The following is a 24,567-nucleotide window of genomic DNA, read 5'->3' on the forward strand; positions in this document are numbered from 1 at the left end:
GGATTCAGATGGGGAGGGTCAAAGGTGCTCTCTTACAGCAGGCTTAAATAAATAGCACAGCCTGATGTCCAGCAGCTTCAGCGTTTTTTCAAGGGCCGCAAAGTCAAAATGGTCGGCCGTTCACGCCAATTTACACTTCAGCTGCACCCGCAACTACTTTTAGTTTGGTATCCACAGGATGGCTCCCAATCACTCCGACGGCTCTCTTCTCCCCTCCTCCTGTTCTCCACTACTCCGGAGCGGATCCCCGATCCTCCGGAGTTGCAGTCTCAGTTGATTCCAGCTCCTCAGATGGGTAAGCAGTAAGACGACTGCACACCCGGATATCCAGGTGGCTCCCAGAAACCGCACTTACCTCCCACAACATATATATTGGGCTGTGTAGAGTGCCCATGTATTCCCCCCAATATTTTAAGGGTGTTTAGCTAACTTAATTCTGGTTATTTAGCCGGTTAAGACCCGGAGCTCTGAACCTAGACGTCTGTTCAGCACAGCAGTTAGCTCCGCCCCATCTATTTTTTTAACACTTATTGCAGACGGTTATTTTTTTTTTTAACACTTATTGTGGACGGTTAGGTTTTTATTTTTTGTAATGCTCCGTTTGCCTTCGCTGCATCCAGGTGGATTATTTTGGCTGCACGCGCAGCCAACATTCTTTTGGCTGCCTCATGCTGCCAACATTCCTTTGAGGATGTGTGCGCAACTGGCGATAGCGACGGACGTGTTACAAACGCGATAATAGTATAGATATGTGCAATTTGTTTAAAATTCACAGATAATGATTATAAACTACTAGAGTATATTATTTCCTTAAATGTTGAAAGAAAGAAATATAAACAGCATCATTTTCATATTTTAGCCCAGCAAAAATCAGAAAATCAAAAAAGAATATAGAACTGGGAAGAAAACTCTACCATATCAATATATTACAACAAAGTTTAAAAAGAAAAAGTTATATCCAACTAGTGCATAATTTTGAAGCTAAATAAAGCATACAGACAGGAGGCAGTTTTGCTGGATGTGTTCTAACTACATTGTATGTGTTAGGGAGGAACATGAATAGTGCTGTCCAGGGCCACTATTCACGTGTTGTCCAGGTGCGCAGTGTATGTTGCCCTCTGCACACCCTGCAGCATGTGTAACTCAAAAGTTTCCAGGGAAACTTGGCAAAGGGGGCAACCCTAGTGGGGAGCTGTATATCAAAGTCCTATTAATTCTACCAACACAGCTGCCTGTTTCCCCTTTTTCTAAATATAGTTGAACCAGTCTGGCTCTAATTTCTTCTTCTAGATTATTAGCTTCACCTCTGTAATTCCTTTAAATATCTCTTTTGTAGCTGTCAGCTCCATGCAAGAAAGTAATGTGTAATGCGCAGGATATCATTTATTGACCTATTTGTTTAAATATCAAATGTCCCTGGGGTAATATAAAATATAACAGTAGGTTATCCTGACCTTCAGAAATGTAGAATATTCCTCGGTAAATTAATTAAGTTGCAAAGACGATTTTAGTGCTTGGTATAACTTCTTGACACTCAACTCTGAGTATTGATGTTGTGGTCGAAGTTGAAAGAGTTGAATTTCAGTCTTTGACATATTGATTTTTAGATAATTGGAAGCTATCTAGGAAGAGGCAGTCACTAACATGAGTTAACAGTAATGAGGCATGCAGTGGCACATAACCCAGAGTAATTATAGAGATGTAATGTGGAGTGAAAATCAATATTGTTTTGTCTGTATATTATATAGAGTTTCTATGTGGTGTGCAACTTTGCTGAGGCTTCTGTTAATGTTTTTTTTCCAAATTTAGAGCCTAAAGTACTGCTGATGAAAACTTTGATATTTTACTTATCCCAAACTTCTGATTGTGAAGTCGCGCACTATGGGTTTTCCAAAGTATTTTAAAATAAATATTGCACACAAAAGTTAGAAGGGATCAAAGATATGAGATCTCGGGTCTTAGAAAATATAGCAGACAAAGGGATTTTATATTGACTTACATACACATACATAGAGTAACATGGATTTATATGTATAGACATATGTTTAATTAGGGAGATAAGGAAAATATTTCACATTATAATTTTATGCACATTAAACAATATCTCAGAGGGATTTTAAAACAGATATTAACATATAGATTTAGAGATATCTAGCCATATATATATTCATATACCTATCTCGCTATAAATAGATATTTCTGGCCACAAATCGTCACAAATATATTATTTACATATAAACAGATTTCGTTAACAAAACATTGTTGCAATATGAAATATTCTCATTTTCAGGTACACTGTTCGTGAAGGAAAATACGTCATGGGCTTTGCGCAACAGATTAGGGTTTTATTTTTTATTTTTTCTCTTTGTCTTCTCGATTGACTTCTATGGGGGAATACATGAACGTGCATGTGATATAGCTTTTTGGGCTACACAGCTTAACGCGTGCATAAAATAAGTTATTTTGCAACTTGTAATACCTGTGCAACCCCAAATGCGCAAAAGCATAACGCGTGCGGTGTTTTCGCAATTGTAATTACAAGACATGTCTCTTGTCTTGCTATAGAATAACATATCAGCCAAGTCTAAACATTTTCAAAACAAATTAAATGGAATTGAATAAACCTCAGTCAAACAAATAAAATGACAATAAAACAAACAAATGTCTTGAAAAATAGAATTGGGGCAAAAAAAGTTAGGTATGTTAGGAATCCTTTCTTTTTCAGTTATAGCAGAAAAAACACGAGGTGAATAAGTGCATGAAAAACAAAAGGTGCAGATTTGCATGAAGACACAAAGCTGTACATTTGTAAAGACAAAAATAATAGTACTTATTTCTGGGTCTTAGGCAAACTCAGTACATTGCAATTAACTTATGTACCAATCTCCTATGTCTCGGTCTTTCACATTGCTAGTTTGATTACAAGCACCAAGGGAATATTGATTGAATTCAGTTTGTGGTCTTGTTTAATTTAATTTAATTTGCATTTGAACTGTCATAAAATAGGAGGACAGGAAAATGCAAGATAGATGATTTGGTTAAATAGAAGAGTTTAATACTTTAATCCAAAATCTTTGAGTGAGACTTTTAAATGTTTATGTTTGGATTACAATGGAGAATATAAGTGAATGTCCCAATACTTAAACATAAATATGAATATCCTTTATAGAAAAGATGTCCGTGCAGTGATATTGAGAGGGGAACAGGGTAACAAGTTGACAGTCAATTCATACAGGTATTCTGATGTTTATATATTAAACATCGATCTCCCAAAATATTGTTTAAGCTCTTAAAGCAGGATTACTTGATTAGCCTTTACCTTGTGCCGTATTGTAGGTGGGGACTCTGTCTCTCTTACTCTCAGCATTCGGCTCACAGGGTTTGTCCAGCTATTCCGCTTGTCAGCGTTCCTTGTGGCTTGCAATCTTCCGTACCCTTACGTCACAATGACATGACCTGCCCTCTATCCAATCTAGGCACTGCAATACCGGCACACCTGCTCCTATCCGTTATGATAACATAAAGCGTCCGGATAACTGGAACTTGAAGATATATGAAAAAAGAGGTTTTATCCGTCAGCTGTTTTTTAAAAAACTTGACTTTTTATTTATACGCCCTAAACTACACCATGTCTGTTTGTTTGCTGACCCATGTTTTTTTAAAGATTGCACCAATAAAGTCAAGTTTTTTTAAGAAACAGCTGACGGATGAAACTTCTTTTTTCATATGGATTACAATGGACTCATTTGATTTTAGTTTGATTTTGGAGTTGAAATCAAGAATATGACTTGGAATGGAGTACACAATGCCAAAAAAATAAATGGCTTATAGAAGGTCTGTCCAACCCAAGGCACAGTGCATTCTATCTGGCCCTCCTCTTCCCAATGCTTATGAATACTTTTTCTAAACCTGAGGTGACTTTTTCTGTGCTTTTATCTGAAAATAGTTATATTCTTCTTCAAGTAGAAAATATATTTGATTAAAGATGCCAGGTACAACAAGCACATCATGCAATTAAATGTGGATCATAAGTTTTAGATACTGGTACAGATTGAGTTAGCACTCACTAGACTATTGCTGAACCACAAAATGGAAGTGGTAAGGATTGCACTCTAGTAATGTTAATGCACCACTGGCATTTTTGCACTCCACTTGTAATGTAGGCTTCTGTGTTTTAGGTAAAGACTGTCATAGACATAACATGATAGTATTTAGACTATTGGACTGTAACGTATTGATAGTGCTGTGTGGCAGGGCCTTACTGTTATTGGACCAACTTGTATTAGTGTCATGTACTGTGCACCCATTGCTAATGTTCTCATTGATGCAGACCTTACACATAACTGATGAGGATGATAATAATAATATCAGTGATAATTATTTTAATACTATTAGCATTTAAAGTGCTTATGACATTGTATTAAATGTTCACATAGTCATATTACATTTTTATTTATTTATCTCACTGCAAAATTTGTTAGTCATGGAAAGACAAGTAAAGACGCACTTTGCAGTACCTTACTGCTCTCTCATATTTTGTTTGCTCCTTACTGCCAGTCTCTTTAATGCTTATAATATTCTGAGGAACAAAATCACCAAATGTTGGAGAAATATTAGGGCTTTAGTGCATAATATTTAGAGCTTAACATTTAACTGGAGAGTCTGAAGAGAATTTTAATGAATAAACTCACTGTGTATTTATTTATTTATCCTCAAAATGTTATTGCTTTTTGCTTGTGTGCATGGTTTGTCTTGAATGAAGAACCTGAAACACTGTACACTTTTTCCTCTCTCTTGGTTCCCTTCATATAAAATATCTGCATCTTGTTGGCTTTTTAAGCAAACAATTAAAAACATACTTTTATTTTAAAATTTAGCTCTTTCCCTTTGTTTCCTTGGTTGAAATGTGGTCCCTTAACATAAGATTATATTAAGGTAAGCTCAGCAATGGGCCATTTGTGAGAACTATGTGTCTGCAACAGTGTGTTTAACAATGCTATTATACAAGCAACGTGTAGAGGAAGATTTAAAGTGCAGTAGCTTCAGCTCTATGGTAAATTAAGCATGTGCTATACAGCTGGAAGCACTGTTTAATAAATAGGACAGTCTGAAACAAACTAAGAGGGCATCCATCATTGGAAAGGTAACAGTGTGTCAATGTTAAGTAGAATATGTGTTCCCTGCTGTCACTTAGCACAGCCTGCTGAAGCCTTCCTCTACAGGTTACTCAAATTGTAGTATAAATTTAGTGTCCACATAGAAAGGTGCCAAGTTTTAAAAATTGTTCCCTCTTTCTAAATCATGTTTAATGTTGACTTTAACCCCTTAATGACCACAATGTACCCTGTATGTCACTGGTCGTTAAGGGTTTTTTCAGGACATAATAGCACAAGTCTAGCAAGAACACGCTATTAATGCCCTCCCTCCAGCAGGCTTTGTGGAACAGAGCAGTCTCAACGCTGGTGGCAAGACCACGCTATAAAACAATCAAGTCCCAAAAAAAGGCCAGCGACATACAGGGTACGTCGCTGGTCCTTAAGGGGTTAATAACCCTTTAACTAAGTCAGTGTTTAACCTTAAATAATGTATGTTGTAAAGGAGGGATTCTCCCTTATAATTGAACATAACATTTCTGAATTCCTTTTACTTTTACAAAAAACATAAATAAATTATAAGACATGTAGGGTCGGTCCTTGAATAACCTCCAGTATAAACAAAAGGAATTTGAATTCAAAGAGACATAAATTTTGTTTTACCAAAAGGTGAAAATGCTATTAAACATGCAAATTCAATTATGAAACACTATCTAAATTATTAATTAGCAAATGCTTCATTGCTTATTCATCTTGTTACCAGCATTTGGTTTCATGCTTTAAAAGCAAAAAAATAAAATATTAAATTCAGTTACAAATATTTTACATTTACTTTTTCGGCTTATGCCACAAATTATATATTTTATGAAATATGAGGTTCAAAAGAGCATATATGTTAATATTTTAAAACAATTTCCACAATGATCAAACTAGGTCATTTAAAATATTATACACAACAAATATTGACTTTAATAATGATTTATTTTCAGAATAATGATTTCACATTTGTATATTAGCACCATCTGCATATTCGTTTTCTTTTTCTGATAAGGTTCTATTTCCTAAGATTGAGTGCCAAAATATGTGTTTGATTCAGAGAGAAGTTTTGGCTACACTATATTTAAAGGTACTAGCTATACATGGAAGTAGTAACAAACATTATTATTTTTTTTTTTTTACAGATAGCTTCTCTTGGAGTCACAACTTTTACATTATGTGCCCTGTGCATTGACCGTTTCCGTGCTGCAACTAACGTACAGATGTATTATGAGATGATTGAGAACTGTACTTCAACGACTGCCAAGCTAGCTGTGATATGGGTCGGTGCCCTTCTCTTAGCATTACCTGAGCTTGTCCTTCGTCAGTTATCTAAGGATGAGTCTGGATTAAGTGCCAACTCTGTAAGCGAACGCTGTGTTGTTAAAATTTCTACAGAACTTCCAGATACCATTTACGTTTTAGCTCTGACATATGATGGTGCCAGACTATGGTGGTATTTTGGGTGCTATTTTTGTTTGCCAACTCTTTTTACAATCACCTGTTCCCTGGTAACAGCAAGAAAGATAAGAAAGGCTGAGAAAGCGTGCACGAGAGGTAATAAGAGACAAATTCAACTTGAAAGTCAAATGAACTGTACCGTGGTAGCCCTAACAATTTTATATGGCTTTTGTATAATCCCTGAAAATATTTGCAACATCGTAACAACCTATATGTCTACGGGAGTATCCAGGCAGACACTGGATCTTCTTCATTTGATTAGTCAATTTCTTTTATTCTTCAAATCATGTGTAACCCCCATACTACTTTTTTGCCTTTGCAAACCCTTTAGTCGGGCTTTTATGGAATGTTGTTGTTGCTGTTGTGATGAATGCATTCAGAAATCCTCGACTGCGACAAGCGATGACAACGACAATGAATACACCACAGAACTTGAACTTTCCCCTTTTAGTACCATACGTCGTGAAATGTCCACATTCGCTTCCGTTGGAACTCATTGTTGATATTGTACTTTAAGTTTTCTAAACATTCTTTAAAAAGTACTCTGTGATATACATTTCCCATTTAAAAATATTTTAGTTCTATTTTTTTAATTAAATATTTAGCATTTATGATATGAATTTTAGGAATCTATATTTATTATTTTTTAGATTCTAACAGGGTATGTTTCCAAGAAAGAAAGTTAACTTGATTTTGCACCTTAAGTAGCTTGTTGCTAGCTTTTTCATAATTACAACTAGTAACTTTAAAAATGAATTAATAATATATAAAATAGGTGAAATAAATATATTCAAAGGTTGTTTCAAATATATACTGAAAAATATTGCTTTATGTTAACAGTAGCTAACATTCATATACATCTTGTTTGTACTGTTAAGTATTTTGTCAACATGTTTTTTTAAAAAAAAACTATGTATGCCAACACTGATATTGTGTAATACATCTAATGATGTTTGTTGTTTTTAAACTTACTGTATTTTAATGCAGTTTAAATATTGTTAAGCAAGAGCTAATAAGCCGCAAGTGTTCATGTGTAAATTATACAAATTAAAGGGATAGGAAAGTCAAAATTACATTTCCATGATTTTGATAGATCATGTCATTTTAAGACACTTTTAAATTCACTTATATTTTCAAATGTGCTTTGTTCTCTTGGTATCCCTTACTGAAAAAGAATAAGCACATATAGCTGCTGATTTGGACCGGCACACATTTGTTTCTTGTGATTGGCAAACTAGATCAGAGTTCAGCTAACTGCCAATGTTCCTTAAGCAAAGCATAACAAGAGAATGAAGCAAATTTGATAATAAAAGTAAATTGGAAAGTTGATTAAAATCGTATGCTATATCTCACTGGTTTTCAAACTGGTTTTCACCTGTTCTTCAGTTTAGATATCCTCAAAATCTGGCCTGTTAGGGAGGCCTGAGCACATAGTTGAAAACCAGTGCTCTATCTGAATCACAAAATACAATTTTAGAATCTCCTGTCCCTTAAAAGTGAATGTAAAGTTGAATAAATGAGTGCCCGGTTTTTAAAAATACTATTAAAAACAGGGGCACTTTCATTCATTAAACTTTACATTGCAGCGTTTTTTAAAAAAAAAACGTACCTTTTCTTTAGCAAAACCAGACCGACGATCCTCTCATGCTGTACTTAACACCTCATTGACGAAACTGGCTTCCTCCAATCACGGCGTGGCCTCATGAGCTGGGTGCTCTAGGGTGCACGCCATGATTGGACGAAGCTGGTTTTGTCAATGCTGAGGTAAGTACAGAGGAGCGGAGTATCGCCAGTCCAGGTTTGCTAAAGAAAAAGTTAAGTATTTTTTTTAAAAAAAATCTGCAATGTAAGGTTTAATGAATGAAAGTGCCCCTGTTTTTAATAGTATTTTTTAAAAATGGGCACTCATTCATTCAACTTTACATTCACTTTAAGGTATCTAATACTTATAGCCACAATTGCAGCCTCATTTTTCAGTCCTAATTTTAAGAATTAATATTTTATAACGGATTTCTTAAATTCACAATGCGCTCCAGGCATTATATTCTATCAGCACATAGATGATATTGACATATCCAACACTAGAAAGGTCTATCTTCCACACATTTGTAACATGTTATTCCATCATATGTAGCACAGTATACTGATGTAAAGATAGGTGTAAATTTCACATTCGCAAATGTAATTTAATAATATTAATCTAATTTTCATTTGTTGTAAAACATTTTGTGCTATGATGAAACATGCAACTCTATGACACTAATGTATTTAAATCTAAAGAAATCTATGGCTTCACCAGATAAATGGGTTCATTCAACATATAATGTTTTTTTATAGCATGCATTTTGTGTGTAAGGTAATTTCTCTGACACGTAAGATTAACGCATTGGAGTCTCTTTTTTAGTATTTTTATTAGTTTTTTTTCTACATTTTCAAGATGTAAATAATAATATCTTTTCATACACAGAATGGTTGAAAAAATTGAACTTTTCAAGTATCCATATAAAATGTAGCAGAACACTAATCAGATTGTTATGTTGCTTTTTTATAACAAGTTAATAAATTTCTATGTTGAACATGTATTTATTGGAAAACTTTAATTGAAGTCATGAATATCTTTCTATATATCTGACAAAATTAACATGGTCATTTTATATTGTTTTATTAACCTTGACAATCGATCATTTTGTGTACTTTTATAAAAATCAGTACAGCTTTGTTGTTTAACAGCAAATATATGTCAACTTTAACAAAGGTATTGTTTCTCTGTTTATTTGAAGCTGAAGATAAAACCACATGTTAAATAAGGATTTGCCACATTCACTTTAAAAGACACTGTACCCTAATTTTTTTCTCCCCTTTAATTTGCTCCCAATGATTTAATTCACACCTGCTAGAGTGTATTACATTGTTTACAATTAGATTCTTTACCTTCATATTGACATTTGAAATAGTCAATTTTGCCTGTGATATCCCTACATATACTGAAAGTTTCTATATTTAAAGAGACACAAAACCCAAAATTGTTATTTCAGGATTCAGATAGAGCATACATTTTTAAACAACTTTCCATTTTACTTATTATTAATTTTGCTTCATTCTCTTGAAACCCTTTGTTGAATGAGAAGCAATGCACTACTGAGAGCTAGATGAACACATTGGTAAGCCAAGAGTCATATATGTGCCACCACCAATCAGCAGCTAGCTCCCCAGCTCTTGAGTCTATCTAGATATATTGGGAAGTTGTTTAAAAGGGAAGGCTGTTTCTGAATCCTAAAGGAAAAATGTTGGGTTTCATAGCCCTTTAAAGGGATACAAAACCCAATTTTATTAATTCATGTTTCGAATAGAGCATGAAATTTTATGCAACTTTCTCATTTACTCCTAATATCAAATTTTCTTAGTTCTCTTGGTATCTTTATTTGAAAAAGCAGGAATGAAAGCTTTGGAGCCGGCTCATTTTTAGTTCAGAACCTGGGTTGCGCTTGTGATTGGATGGCTAAATATAGCCACCAATCAGCATGCGCAATCCAGGGTGCTGAATTAAAAATAGACTGGCTCCAAAGCTTTTATTTCTGCTTTTTAAAATAAAGATACCAAGAAAACAAAGAAAAATTGATAATAGAAGTAGGTTAGAAAGTTACTTAATTGCATTCTCTATCGTAATAATGAAAGAAAAAATGTGGGTTTAGTATCCCTTTAAGTATAGTCTATAGAAAAGCTGTGTAAACAACAGAAGAAATTACATTCACAGTTGTGGTTAAGAGAGATAAGTAATAAAATGTTACGTTTTCAATTGTTCTAAGTATTGCACTTTGATATACAGATAGAGAAAATATAAAGAAGCATGTGTATGTAAAGAAAGTGATAAAACAAATAGATCTGATTTCCCTGCAAGCTCAACCCGGATTTTGAGTGGAGAGTATTTATCGCTCCCACTTGTGAATTAACTCCGAAGTATGCCTTTTGCACGTGTCAGTAGTGCATGTATTACAAGTTAAATGTAAAAAATTTTTGCTCGATTGCTAACCTGACACGCGCAAAAACCTTGTATGTCACGACCGTGTTAAGGAATCCTGCCTTAGACTTCAATGGAGCGTGAGAGTATAAAAAACCTAACACCTAGAAAGTTGTTAAAACCCGATTGTGCGCTAACCTAACATACAAATTTGTATATTTCACATTCCAATGTTCTTCACATAGAAGAATATGTTCTATTTATTCATAAATACTTATTTCTACATATATCTGATACATATTTAGACATGTATATGAATGTATCTCTATGTTAAAGCCCTTTGCAGACCTTTTTTTTTCAAACACCTAAGACCTCATGGGGGATCAGGTCCACCAGACCCCGCTGAATGCGGAGAGCAATACGCTCTCCGTATTCAGCATTGCACCAGCAGCTCTTGTGAGCTGCTGGTGCAACGCCGCCCCCTACAGATTCACGGCCAATCGGCCGCCAGCAGGGAGGTGTCAGTCAACCCGATCGTACTCGGGTTGATTTTCGGTGATGTGTCCCCGCCTGCTTCATAACTGCTGTTTCTGGAGAGCCTGCAGGCTCTCCAGAAACACGGGCCCTCAAGCTCCATCCGGAGCTTGATAAATGGGCCCCCACATCTTTAAGCCCTTATAACTTTATATGCATTTTTTAATAAAAATAATTGTTATTAGATGGCGTTATTATGAGTGTAATGGTATTTTTAAATGCATTTTTAATATGTTTTGTGCAGTTTTAAATTTAAAGCATTAAATTAGAATGTTAACCGTTACACTATCCAGACGAGCGCTAAATTTAATTGCGCTTGAGCAAACACATTTTCTTTCAACTTGTAAAAACATAATTTATGTAAGAACTTACCTGATAAATTCATTTCTTTCATATTGGCAAGAGTCCATGAGCTAGTGACGTATGGGATATACATTCCTACCAGGAGGGGCAAAGTTTCCCAAACCTCAAAATGCCTATAAATACACCCCTCACCACACCCACAATTCAGTTTAATGAATACCCAAGTAGTGGGGTGAAAAAGAGAGGAGTAAAAAGCATCAACAAAGGAATATGGAAATAATTGTGCTTTATACAAAAAATCATAACCACCATAAAAAGGGTGGGTCTCATGGACTCTTGCCACTATGAAAGAAATTAATTTATCAGGTAAGTTCTTACATAAATTATGTTTTTTTTTCATGTAATTGGCAAGAGTCCATGAGCTAGTGACGTATGGGATAGTAATACCCAAGATGTGGAACCCCACGGAAGAGTCACTAGAGAAGGAAGGGAAAAATAATAATAGCCATTTTCCACTGAAAAAATTAATCCACAACCCAAAATATAAGTTTATTCTCATAATGAAAAGAAAAAACGTACACATAAGCAGAGGAATCAAACTGAAACAGCTGCCTGAAAAACTTTTCTACTAAAAACTGCTTCTGAAGAAGCAAATACATCAAAACGATAGAATTTAGTAAATGTATGCAAAGAAGACTAAGTTGCTGCTTTGCAAATCTGATCAACTGAAGTTTCATTTCTAAAAGACCACAAAGTGGAAACTGATCTAGTAGAATGAGCTGTAATTCTCTGAGGCAGGGCTTGACCCGACTCCAAATATGCCTGATGCCAAGGAAATGGCAGAAGCCTTCTCACCTTTCCTAGAACCAGAAAAGATAACAAATAGACTAGAAGTCTTCCTGAAATCTTCAATAGCTTCAACATAATATTTCAAAGCTCTTACCACATCCAAAGAATGTAAGGATCTGGGGGTGGAGCCTGGTAGCTGTCATGAGAGCAGCATAATTCCAGATCTCTGTCACAAAAACCCTTTATCTACTGGGAATCCTGGCCATCCTTACCCAAACCACAAATAAAAATATATGGTAGCCCTCCTGCATCCCCCATCTGCAATCTAGAAGTGGTATTTTTCTATTTTTAGAAAAGATTGCCCCTTGTAAAGGCCTTGGGGGACCCTGGAGAGGCTTCAGAGACCTAATATTTACATTTAAAATTCATAAACTTTAATAATTCTATTAAAATATCAAATAATTTCTGTATTCCACTATATACATTACCCTACCCTAAAACCTAGCGTGTATCACTTCCCTGTTTCCTGGCCGATAGCGGGAAACGTCGGCTTCAGGTGACAGAAGTGATAACACACTGTGCTTAAAATAAACTAATAGTGAATATCGATAAAGTTTGCAGCAAACGCGTTTCAGCCGATTTCCCGGCCTTTCTCAATGCTCTGTTACATCAGAATGATTAAGCACAGTTGTGTTATCACTTCTGTCACCTGAAGCCGACGTTTCCCGAAAAAAGAAATTATTTGATATTTTAATAGAATTATTAAAGTTTATGAATTTTAAATGTAAATATTAGGACAGGAATGAGTACTAGTAAAGTTCCTTATTTTCTCTTCTCTACATAATCCAAATGTCTATTTAAAGGGACAGCACCAATACTATCTTTTTTAAAGAGGTATTTTTTCCTTCCTACTACATGTAGTGCCAGTATTTATTTTCTTTTCCTCTAGGCTTCAGAGACCATCATATCCAAAATTGAGTGACCTGGGAACATGAAACGGCCCCCTCATCACAGACCGATCCAAAAATAAATTTAGCCTGGGGATTGGGCCTACCACAGAGCTCCGGATAGAAAACGATAGACCCCTCAATATAGCTCTACATTTGTTGGCTCCTCTGTGATCTGACCACACTACACCAGCACCAGCAACTGAAGCAACCCCTCAGCAAAGGCCGGACAACAGCCAGCAATCTAGACTGGTAATTAGGCCTACCACAAGGCCGGAGCCTCCTAAAAAGTGACAGTGTCATGCTACTGTCCCTTTAATTAGAGGCATGCACCTTTTTCTCACTCTGCCTATTTAACCACACCTCTGATAACTTTTAGTTGCTTGTTATTGTGGCATGTGTTCACTTCTCTGGAATACAGCACCTAAAGCCTACTCATTTGTATTAACTGAAGTACAAGACTTACCTGCTCATTTTCTGAGCATTCTGGATTTTCATTTACTCAGTAGCTGCAATCAGCTGTGTGCAGCTCTGCCTTTCTCTGACACACCTTTCTCACAGCCTGGATCACAACCAGACCTGCAGACTGCATCAGCCGCCATAACAGCGTGTCTCCTCTGAGCAGAACCTGCTCTATCTGGGATCCCAGCACCGGTAACTACACTAAATGCAATATTGCATGACAAATGTAAGTTATTTTGCTACAAGTCTAAAGTAACAACTTATAACGTGTAATTTGTATTATTCTCACAGCCTTAATAGTAATCCACATACCTGTAGCCTGATTTCTATTCCTGTGGTTTCCTACCTGTATCCTTAACCAGTGTTCATAACAATTGTTATTCTATTAACCCTTTGTGGCGCTTGGGGCTATGTGAATATATGACCTGCACTCACTTGTTATCAAGGGTTAACATACTAAACTGCCTATTTACTGACACTTACATAAAACTATTAGATAGAATTTATCAAGTAAGGGAATAAATGCGATTAAATCAATTATTGTTTCCATTTTCACAAAATGTCCGTTGGATTAAATGTATTCTATTATGTCTATAATTAAATGTTCCATTTTCAAAAGAATAAGTTGGGAAAATTGAAGAAGTAACCGAGAAGTAACTGAAAGACAAGTTGTCCCTTTAAGAAAAGACATATCCCTTTAAAGATATCTGCATAAGAAGGCTGCTGTACAGGAACAGACTCATCTTGAAAAAAGCATTAAGCTGAAACGCGTAGATGAGTGAGGATCGTGTCCGTTCAGCTGGCCAGCTTTTATAACGGAATTGTTATCCCTATACACAGCAGCCCAATCGTGCAAGTACCACGGGTGATTAAGGAACCAAGAAAAGCCTCTAGAGACCTTACTACTAAACACCCTTGAAAGATATCGATACCTTTGAGGAATTACATTACGGAATTTTAAAAAAACTGCCACCGGTAACCCGACCTGGCTATTGGAGCAGCGGAGTAATCACGTGACACACACGTCACAGCCGAGGTAACGGCTAGTTTGGAGACACTAACAGCGCTGCAATAGAAGGAATAGCAGTGTCGGGGAAAGGTAAAAGAAATAAAAAACCTTTCGGATTCTGGTGAGTGACTATCAGTTTTTATTTTGGGACATTTTAACCCACGCATATAGAGGATACAAGGGATTGTCTGTTATGAATACTGTTTTAACCAACGACTGCTAATCACCCAATGTATAAAACATACAGCAATAAGAAAGATCTTTTTGGGGACTGAAAAGACTAAAAATAGCAACATAAAGACGACAACGTATTTATTGTGTTAACATATGGTTACAAGAAGAAAAAGTTTTTTCGAATACATAAAAGGAACATTGTTGCAGATATATTTGCGGTCTAATAGAACCGTGTCTATGTTTGCCCCTAAGCATTTGGGATATTAAGTTGTGTTAAACAAAAAGCAGCTTATTAAGATATTATTAACTATAAGGTGCACCTTATAATATTTTAAAGTGTTTTAATATATATTGTGAAAATAAAGTATACATTGAATTTATTATAAATTTTTTAGTAGTTATACTTTACTATATGGTAATACTGCATTTATAATTTAATTTATTTCCGAATAGAAAATAGGTAGAGCTGTTTGCAGCGCACTCTGTTTCTTCTGCATTATATTTATATTTGGTGTGGGTTTTTGGGAAACCACACAGTATAGAGTTGCTTTATTCTACCACCAAGGGTTTACTTTTCCTGTTGTTTTCATATATTTTTTTCCCTTAAACCCTTATAGTTAGATTCAAATACTATGGATATATTTAAAGTAAGATTAGATTTATTTACTGAAATAGAAAAATTGGAGGATTCTACTGAACCTATGACACAAGTTCCATTAGGGAACATTCCAGAGATGTGTGAGGATCTGGAAAAAATACTAATTAAAGAGATGAAGCAAAAATTAGAAGTCAGCTTTTTGCAAAAATACATTAATCTAAATATTGTGCCTAGGGGCTTGAGATTATTAAAGGATTGTACTTTTCAATTACAAGAACCCCTTCAAAAAGAATGGTTTGAGACCTTAAGTAATGCATCTGTGACTCTAATGAAAATAATTGTAAAATCGAGGAATATCAGTTTGAGGGAATTTGGAGAAAAAATTGAGCATCTAAGTAATGAACTATCCCCCTGGAATATGGAGGCAGAATATAAAAATATACAAACAAATATTATAAATAATCTAAAAGATATAAAAAAAGAAACTATTGAGATGAAAATGAGAAAAATGAATAGAGATATAGTGGATTATAAAAATACTGATAAAAATAATGATATCCAATCTCCAGAAATTGAAATAGATAAACCACAACCAGAAAATGATCAAAAATGGAAGATTTTTTCTAAAAAGAATAATAAAAAGAATATGAAATCAAATTCTTTTGCAAATAGAATTTATTTAGGGAATAAAAATATAGAACAAAATAAAAGTAGAGACTCTGCTTCTAATCAAAGAATACCAGGTGAACATTTTAAACCCAATTCAAATTATAATAATAATTGGAATAAAGAGAGAAACACTGAAAACTATAGTTTCCCTACATATAGAAGAGATAATTATAATAGAGAGCGAAATACTGAAAATTATGGCTATTATACACACCAGGGTGACAACTATAATAGGCCCAGGTACAATTATAATAAACAGAATTGGAGAGCTAAAAAAGAAGATTGGAGACAAAAAGAATCAAATTGGTCCACTCACAACAGATTTGAGCCCTTAAGAGATCTGGATTTAAGAACTAATCTAGATAGCCCAAAACAAGGCACCTCAGTCTCTTTTTTAGGAGAGGACAGGAGAGAAACAGACAGAATGAAACAGAAAAAAAGAGAAAGAGAGGAACCAGAGGTAGGGGAGGAAAGAGAGAAACAGAGAAGAATGTGGTAGACAAACAAGGAATTTTTAATCTAAGCTCTATAGAGTTGAGCGATATTCAATATAAAGTATTACAAAAAGGTCTGACATTCGCACCATCAAATAAATTGAATAAATTCAACACTTTGATAAATGTAAATAGCTTTATTCGAAATGTCACTCTAAAAAGATATTTTATAAAAAATCCCATAGAGCGTGAAATAGATAATGATAAAAGAGGCTTTCATCATACTAATTTTAAGCCTAAATCTCATTTTTTTCCAACTACAGAAAAGGGCAGAAATATAGAAATGTTTGAGAGGGCAGTTAAAAAAGATATTGAAAACATGAATGTAGATAAAATGAAATATAATCTTACAAAAAAGGAAAATGAAACTCTGAAGGATCTACAAAATAATCAACTAATTACTATTAAGCAAGCGGATAAGGGAGGGGGGATTGTTATATTAGATACAGGAGAATATGAAAAAGAGGCTAATAGATTATTGGATGACAAGGAAACATATAAGAAAATAAAAATAAACCCCACTTCCAAACTAAGCAAAGAATTAGTAAAATTATTAGATAAAGCACATAATAAAGGAATTATTAATGGGAAGGAATATGGTTTTTTAAATATAGAATACCCACGAATACCAATTTTTTATTACCTCCCAAAAATACATAAATCCCTAAAAAATCCCCCGGGTAGGCCTATAATTTCCGGGATAGAATCTATTTCTTCAAATTTGTCAGAATATGTGGATAGTTTCCTTCAAGACTATGTAATTCACCTCCCATCCCATTTGAAGGATTCTACAGAATTAATAAAGATTTTAAAAAATATTAAATGGGAAAAAGATTTTATTCTAGTAACATGTGATGTGTGCTCTTTATACACGAGTATTAAGCACACTCTAGGTTTACAGGCAGTAGAATACTTTTTAAATAAGAGGGGAGAAATGCCCATAGAACAAATTCAATTTTTACTCGATAGTATATCTTATATTTTAAATAATAATTACTTTAATTTTAATAATCAATTTTACTTACAAATAAAAGGAACGGCGATGGGCACCAAGTTCGCCCCCAGTTATGCAAACCTTTTCATGGGATTCATAGAAGAAAAGTTAATTCATGGATCACACTGGGAGGCGAACTTGGTGCTCTATCGTCGTTTCATAGATGACATAGTTTTAATATGGAAAGGGGATAAGGAAATTTTAGATATGTTTTTAGAGGATTTTAATAACAATGAATTTGATATTAAATTAACTTATGAAATCAGCACTAGCAATATAAGCTATTTGGATGTAGATATTGAAATACATAACAATGAAATTATTACAAAAACTCATTTTAAGGAGGTTGATTCAAACGGTTACATTCATAGTAACAGCTGTCACTATAAAAAATGGTTAGAAAATATTCCCAAAAATCAATTTCTACGAATAAGAAAAAATTGCACTAGACAGGAGGATTTTGAACTACAGGCCAATCATTTGGAGGGGAAGTTCAAAAAGAGAGGTTATAATAAAGAACTTTTAAACACTGCTAGAGTGGAAGCTAAAAGAAAAACTCAGCAAGATCTATTACAAAGTAGAATGAGAAAAGAGTGCAATAATGAATTTCTAAATATCCCTTTTATTACGGATTATAATATCAATCATAACAAATTAAGAGATGTTCTTAATAAGCACTGGCACTTACTTCAAAGAGATCCCTATATTGGTGAATCTCTTACTGACAAACCAAAAATAGTGTTTAGAAAAACAAAGAATTTTAAAAATATATTAGCACCTAGCACTTTTAAACCTATGAAACCAAGTTTAAGAGATGTAGACCTAAAAGGACACAAAATAGAGGGATATTTCCCTTGTATATCTTGCAAAGCCTGCAAGTATAGCAGTAAAAAAACTAGTGTAAAATCAAGTGTAACTCAAAAAGAATATAAAATTAGAGACCAGATAAAATGCTCTGATAAAAATGTTGTGTATATAATAGAATGCCCATGCCATAAGCAATACTTGGGAGAGACCTCACGTATGTTGAGGGACAGAATTAGAGAACATATCCTAAATATAGAAAATGGATATGAAAAACATTTGCTCTCTAAACATTTTAAAGAAGAACACAATCAGAATCCGAAAGGCATGAAATACTGGGGCTTGAGAAAGATTAAACAAGATTGGCGTGGGGGAGATATTAATAAGAAACTTTTAAGGTCAGAAGCAGAGCTAATTTTTAACTTTAAAACCCTTACTCCCTTAGGCCTTAATGCAGAGCTAGATCTTAATCCTTTTATATAATGTATTTTTAAATAATACATTTTAAAATGATGCAGATGATATGATTTTATTAATTATAGAAATATATATTTTTTACAAAAAGATTTTAAAGTATATGACAAGTTTTAATATATAATTTTAATATATAATTTTAAAATTCATTTTGTATTTAATAATAGGAAAGAAATACTCAATAAATAAATACATCTATATTATATTAGTTTTGGTATAGATTCATTTAGATTAACATGAAAGTTGTTTAAAAGAAGGTAGTTAGGAGTTTTGAATTTGGGCTATTAATAATTTATTATCATTATTATATTCTGAATACTCTATTAGATAGAATTTATCAAGTAAGGGAATAAATGCGATTAAATCAATTATTGTTTCCATTTTCACAAAATGTCCGTTGGATTAAATGTATTCTATTATGTCTATAATTAAATGTTCCATTTTCAAAAGAATAAGTTGGGAAAATTGAAGAAGTAACCGAGAAGTAACTGAAAGACAAGTTGTCCCTTTAAGATAAGACATATCCCTTTAAAGATATCTGCATAAGAAGGCTGCTGTACAGGAACAGACTCATCTTGAAAAAAGCATTAAGCTGAAACGCGTAGATGAGTGAGGATCGTGTCCGTTCAGCTGGCCAGCTTTTATAACGGAATTGTTATCCCTATACACAGCAGCCCAATCGTGCAAGTACCACGGGTGATTAAGGAACCAAGAAAAGCCTCTAGAGACCTTACTACTAAACACCCTTGAAAGATATCGATACCTTTGAGGAATTACATTACGGAATTTTAAAAAAACTGCCACCGGTAACCCGACCTGGCTATTGGAGCAGCGGAGTAATCACGTGACACACACGTCACAGCCGAGGTAACGGCTAGTTTGGAGACACTAACAGCGCTGCAATAGAAGGAATAGCAGTGTCGGGGAAAGGTAAAAGAAATAAAAAACCTTTCGGATTCTGGTGAGTGACTATCAGTTTTTATTTTGGGACATTTTAACCCACGCATATAGAGGATACAAGGGATTGTCTGTTATGAATACTGTTTTAACCAACGACTGCTAATCACCCAATGTATAAAACATGCAGCAATAAGAAAGATCTTTTTGGGGACTGAAAAGACTAAAAATAGCAACATAAAGACGACAACGTATTTATTGTGTTAACATATGGTTACAAGAAGAAAAAGTTTTTTCGAATACATAAAAGGAACATTGTTGCAGATATATTTGCGGTCTAATAGAACCGTGTCTATGTTTGCCCCTAAGCATTTGGGATATTAAGTTGTGTTAAACAAAAAGCAGCTTATTAAGATATTATTAACTATAAGGTGCACCTTATAATATTTTAAAGTGTTTTAATATATATTGTGAAAATAAAGTATACATTGAATTTATTATAAATTTTTTAGTAGTTATACTTTACTATATGGTAATACTGCATTTATAATTTAATTTATTTCCGAATAGAAAATAGGTAGAGCTGTTTGCAGCGCACTCTGTTTCTTCTGCATTATATTTATATTTGGTGTGGGTTTTTGGGAAACCACACAGTATAGAGTTGCTTTATTCTACCACCAAGGGTTTACTTTTCCTGTTGTTTTCACACCTTTCTCACAGCCTGGATCACAACCAGACCTGCAGACTGCATCAGCCGCCATAACAGCGTGTCTCCTCTGAGCAGAACCTGCTCTATCTGGGATCCCAGCACCGGTAACTACACTAAATGCAATATTGCATGACAAATGTAAGTTATTTTGCTACAAGTCTAAAGTAACAACTTATAACGTGTAATTTGTATTATTCTCACAGCCTTAATAGTAATCCACATACCTGTAGCCTGATTTCTATTCCTGTGGTTTCCTACCTGTATCCTTAACCAGTGTTCATAACAATTGTTATTCTATTAACCCTTTGTGGCGCTTGGGGCTATGTGAATATATGACCTGCACTCACTTGTTATCAAGGGTTAACATACTAAACTGCCTATTTACTGACACTTACATAAAACTCTGTAAAAATAGATTCAGTAAACAGCATTACAAAATAACAAGCCTAAAAAATGGATCCTACAGAGCTGTCCTCACATGTGCACAACCTAAACCAAAGGGTAGAACAATTAGCACAGGGACTAAGGGAATTACAAATTCAAAATGAAACATTTAGGGGTGTAATTAAAGACACAGCAACACAAAAAGTTCAGTTAACTGAAGCTACTAATGAACCTAATGTTAGCCCTCCTGAGAAATACTATGGGGATAGATCCCTTTTCAGAGATTTTTACAACTCATGTAATTTGATGTTTGACCTTAAGCCAAAAACTTATGCCACAGAAAAACATAAGGTCTTGACTGTAATATCTTATCTCCGTGCAGAACCAAGGTCATGGGCAAATTCATTTTATGAAAATAATGACCCCATACTTAATTCCTTAGACTCATTTTTTAGAGCTATGGCATTGTTATATGATGACCCACTTAAGCAGTTAACACTTAACAGCAGAAAATAACATGAGATCTCTGAAACAGCTTAGACGGCCAGTAGAGGACTATATAGCTGATTTTAAAAGATGGTCTAGAGACAGTGAATGGAATAACATTGCTCTAAAAAACCAGTACAGAATTGGCCTGTCTGAGGCCGTCAAAGATGAGCTTGCTAGAGTAGAGATTCCTGACACTTTAGATGAATTGATGTTACTAAGTATTAATATCGACAGGAGGTTAAGAGAAAGAAAGAAAGAGAGAAGCACTTTAGAACCAATTAAAAACAAACCTTACAACAACACCCCCTCATACCCATCAACATCAACAACTGAACCTATGGACGTGGGGTTGGCTAGGGGCCCCCTCAAACCTGAAGAAAAGGCAAGGAGACGACTCTTGAATTTATGCTTATATTGTGGAACCAAGGGGCATGAGGTTAAGGACTGCCCTGCCCTGGCAAGGACTAAGAAAGGTAACAAAAAAGACATTCATTATGATACTGTTTATAACCTCTCTATTTCCCATTACTGTCATCTTCTTATTGCTTTACAGTGGGGACACCATCAGACTGAAGTCACAGCAATAGTGGCGCCTCACGTATATTCATAGACACATCACTCATCACTGTAAATAAAATACCCACTGTTAAAAAGCAATATCCAGTCATTTTGCGTGTATTTGATGGTACTTCTTCCTCAAATGGTCCCATCACACATCAAACCAAACCACACCGTTACTACTCACTACAAAAGAGGGTCATACAGAACATATAGGGGGGTAGTTATCAACGTGTCAACTTTCCTGCCTTCGCCGGCCCAATACGCCCGCCTAAGCTCGACTCATATCGCCGCCGCGGACCTGAAAAAATTCTCCTAAGTTATCAAGTAAAGCTGTCAAAAAGCCGCTGGGCGATGAGCAGCGGACTGTGAGAGTTATCACTCATCCAATCTCGCTGCTCTTCGGCTGTTTGACAGCTTTCTTGCTAGCCTGTCACTAAGCACTCACACTAAACTACACTGTTCTACCCCCTATACCGGCGCCCCCGGAGCCCCCCGCAACTAAATAAAGTTACTAACCCCTAAACCGGTGTTCCGAGACCCCGCTGCAAGTCTTATAAATGTATTAACCCCTAAACCGCCACTCCCGGACACCGCTGCCACCTACATTATACTTAGTAACCCCTATCCTGCCCCCCCTATACCGTCGCCCTCTATAATAAAGTTATTAACCCCTATCCTGCTGATCCCGCACCTCGCCGCAAACAAATAAATAGTTTAACCCCTAAACCGCCGCTCCCTGAACCCGCCGCAACCTATATTAAATTTATTAATCCCTATCCTGCCCCCCCTACACCGTCGCCACCTATAATAAATTTATTAACCCCTATCCTGCCCCCCACTACACCGCCGCCACTGTAATAAAATTATTAACCCCTAAACCTAAGTCTAACACTAACCCTAACACCCCCCTAACTTAAATATTAATTAAATAAATCTAAAAAATATTTCTATTATTAACTAAGGCCTAGATTTGGAGTTTGGCGTTAGCCGTGAAAACCAGCGTTAGAGGCTCCCTGGTTTTAGGCTACCTCCGGTATTTGGAGTCACTCAAAATAGGGTCTAACGCTCACTTTTCAGCCGCGACTTTTCCATACCGCAGATCCCCTTATGTAAATTACGTATCCTATCTTTTCAATGGGATCTTTCTAACTCCGGTATTTAGAGTCGTGTCTGAAGTGAGCATTAGACATCTAACGACAAAACTCCAGCCGCAGGAAAAAAGTCAGTAGTTAAGAGCTTTCTGGGCTAACGCCGGTTTATAAAGCTCTTAACTACTGTGCTCTAAAGTACACTAACACCCATAAACTACCTATGTACCCCTAAACCGAGGTCCCCCCATATCGCCGCCACTCGATTAAATTAAATCTGCCGACCGCCACAATACGTTATCCTTATGTACCCCTAATCTGCTGCCCCTAACACCGCCGACCCCTATATTATATTTAGTAACCCCTAACCTGCCCCCCACAACGTCGCCGCCAGCTACCTACACTTATTAACCCCTAATCTGCTGACCGCAAAGCGCCGCCACCTACGTTAACCTTATGTACCCCTAATCTGCTGCCCCTAACACTGCCGACCCCTATATTATATTTATTAACCCCTAATCTGCCCCCCACAACGTCGCCTCCACCTGCCTACACTTATTAACCCCTAATCTGCCGAGCGGACCTGAGCGCTACTATAATAAGGTTATTAACCCCTAATCCACCTCACTAACCCTATAATAAATAGTATTAACCCCTAATCTGCCCTCCCTAACATCGCCGACACCTAACTTCAATTATTAACCCCTAATCTGCCGACCGGAGCTCACCGCTATTCTAATAAATGTATTAACCCCTAAAGCTAAGTCTAACCCTAACACTAACACCCCCCTAAATTAAATATAATTTACATCTAACGAAATTAATTAACTCTTATTAAATAAATTATTCCTATTTAAAGCTAAATACTTACCTGTAAAATAAATCCTAATATAGCTACAATATAAATTATAATTACATTGTAGCTATTTTAGGATTAATATTTATTTTACAGGCAACTTTGTAATTATTTTAACCAGGTACAATAGCTATTAAATAGTTAAGAACTATTTAATAGTTACCTAGTTAAAATAATTACAAAATTACCTGTCAAATAAATCCTAACCTAAGTTACAATTAAACCTAACACTATACTATCATTAAATTAATTAAATAAAATACCTACAATTACCTACAATTAAACCTAACACTACACTATCAATACATTAATTAAATACAATTTAGCTTGCATTCTATTGGCTGATTGGAACAGCCAATAGAATGCGAGCTCAATCTGATTGGCTGATTGGATCAGCCAATCGGATTGAACTTGATTCTGATTGGCTGATTCCATCAGCCAATCAGAATATTCCTACCTTAATTCCGATTGGCTGATAGAATCCTATCAGCTAATCGGAATTCGAGGACGCCATCTTGGATGACGTCATTTAAAAGAACCGTCATTCGTCGTTCAGTCGTCGGCCAGGATGGATGTTCCACGTCGGAGGTCTTCAGGATGCTGCCGCTCCGTTCCAGATGGATGTCGATAGAAGATGCCGCCTGGATGAAGACTTCAATCGGATGGAAGACCTCTTCTGCCCCGCTTGGATGAAGACTTCTACCGGATCATGGACATCTTCAGCTCCCCGCTTGGGCTTGGATCAGGACATCGGAGGAGCTCTTCAGGACCGATCGGTGAACCT

General features: G+C 35.5%; 1 protein-coding gene across 1 annotated transcript in view; it reads left to right on the forward strand.

Annotated features, from left to right (window-relative positions):
* GPR37 (G protein-coupled receptor 37) overlaps window positions 1-9,172 on the forward strand; it is an 89,385-nt gene extending 80,213 nt beyond the window's left edge. Inside the window, exon 2 of the mRNA XM_053716653.1 lies at window positions 6,275-9,172. Within this exon, the coding sequence (XP_053572628.1) occupies window positions 6,275-7,093 (819 nt within the window). The 3' untranslated portion in view covers window positions 7,094-9,172. The remainder of the gene's footprint in view (window positions 1-6,274) is intronic.
* The last annotated feature ends 15,395 nt before the right edge of the window (window positions 9,173-24,567 follow it).

This window comes from Bombina bombina, chromosome 6, assembly GCF_027579735.1.
Source record: "Bombina bombina isolate aBomBom1 chromosome 6, aBomBom1.pri, whole genome shotgun sequence".
NCBI lineage: Eukaryota > Metazoa > Chordata > Amphibia > Anura > Bombinatoridae > Bombina > Bombina bombina.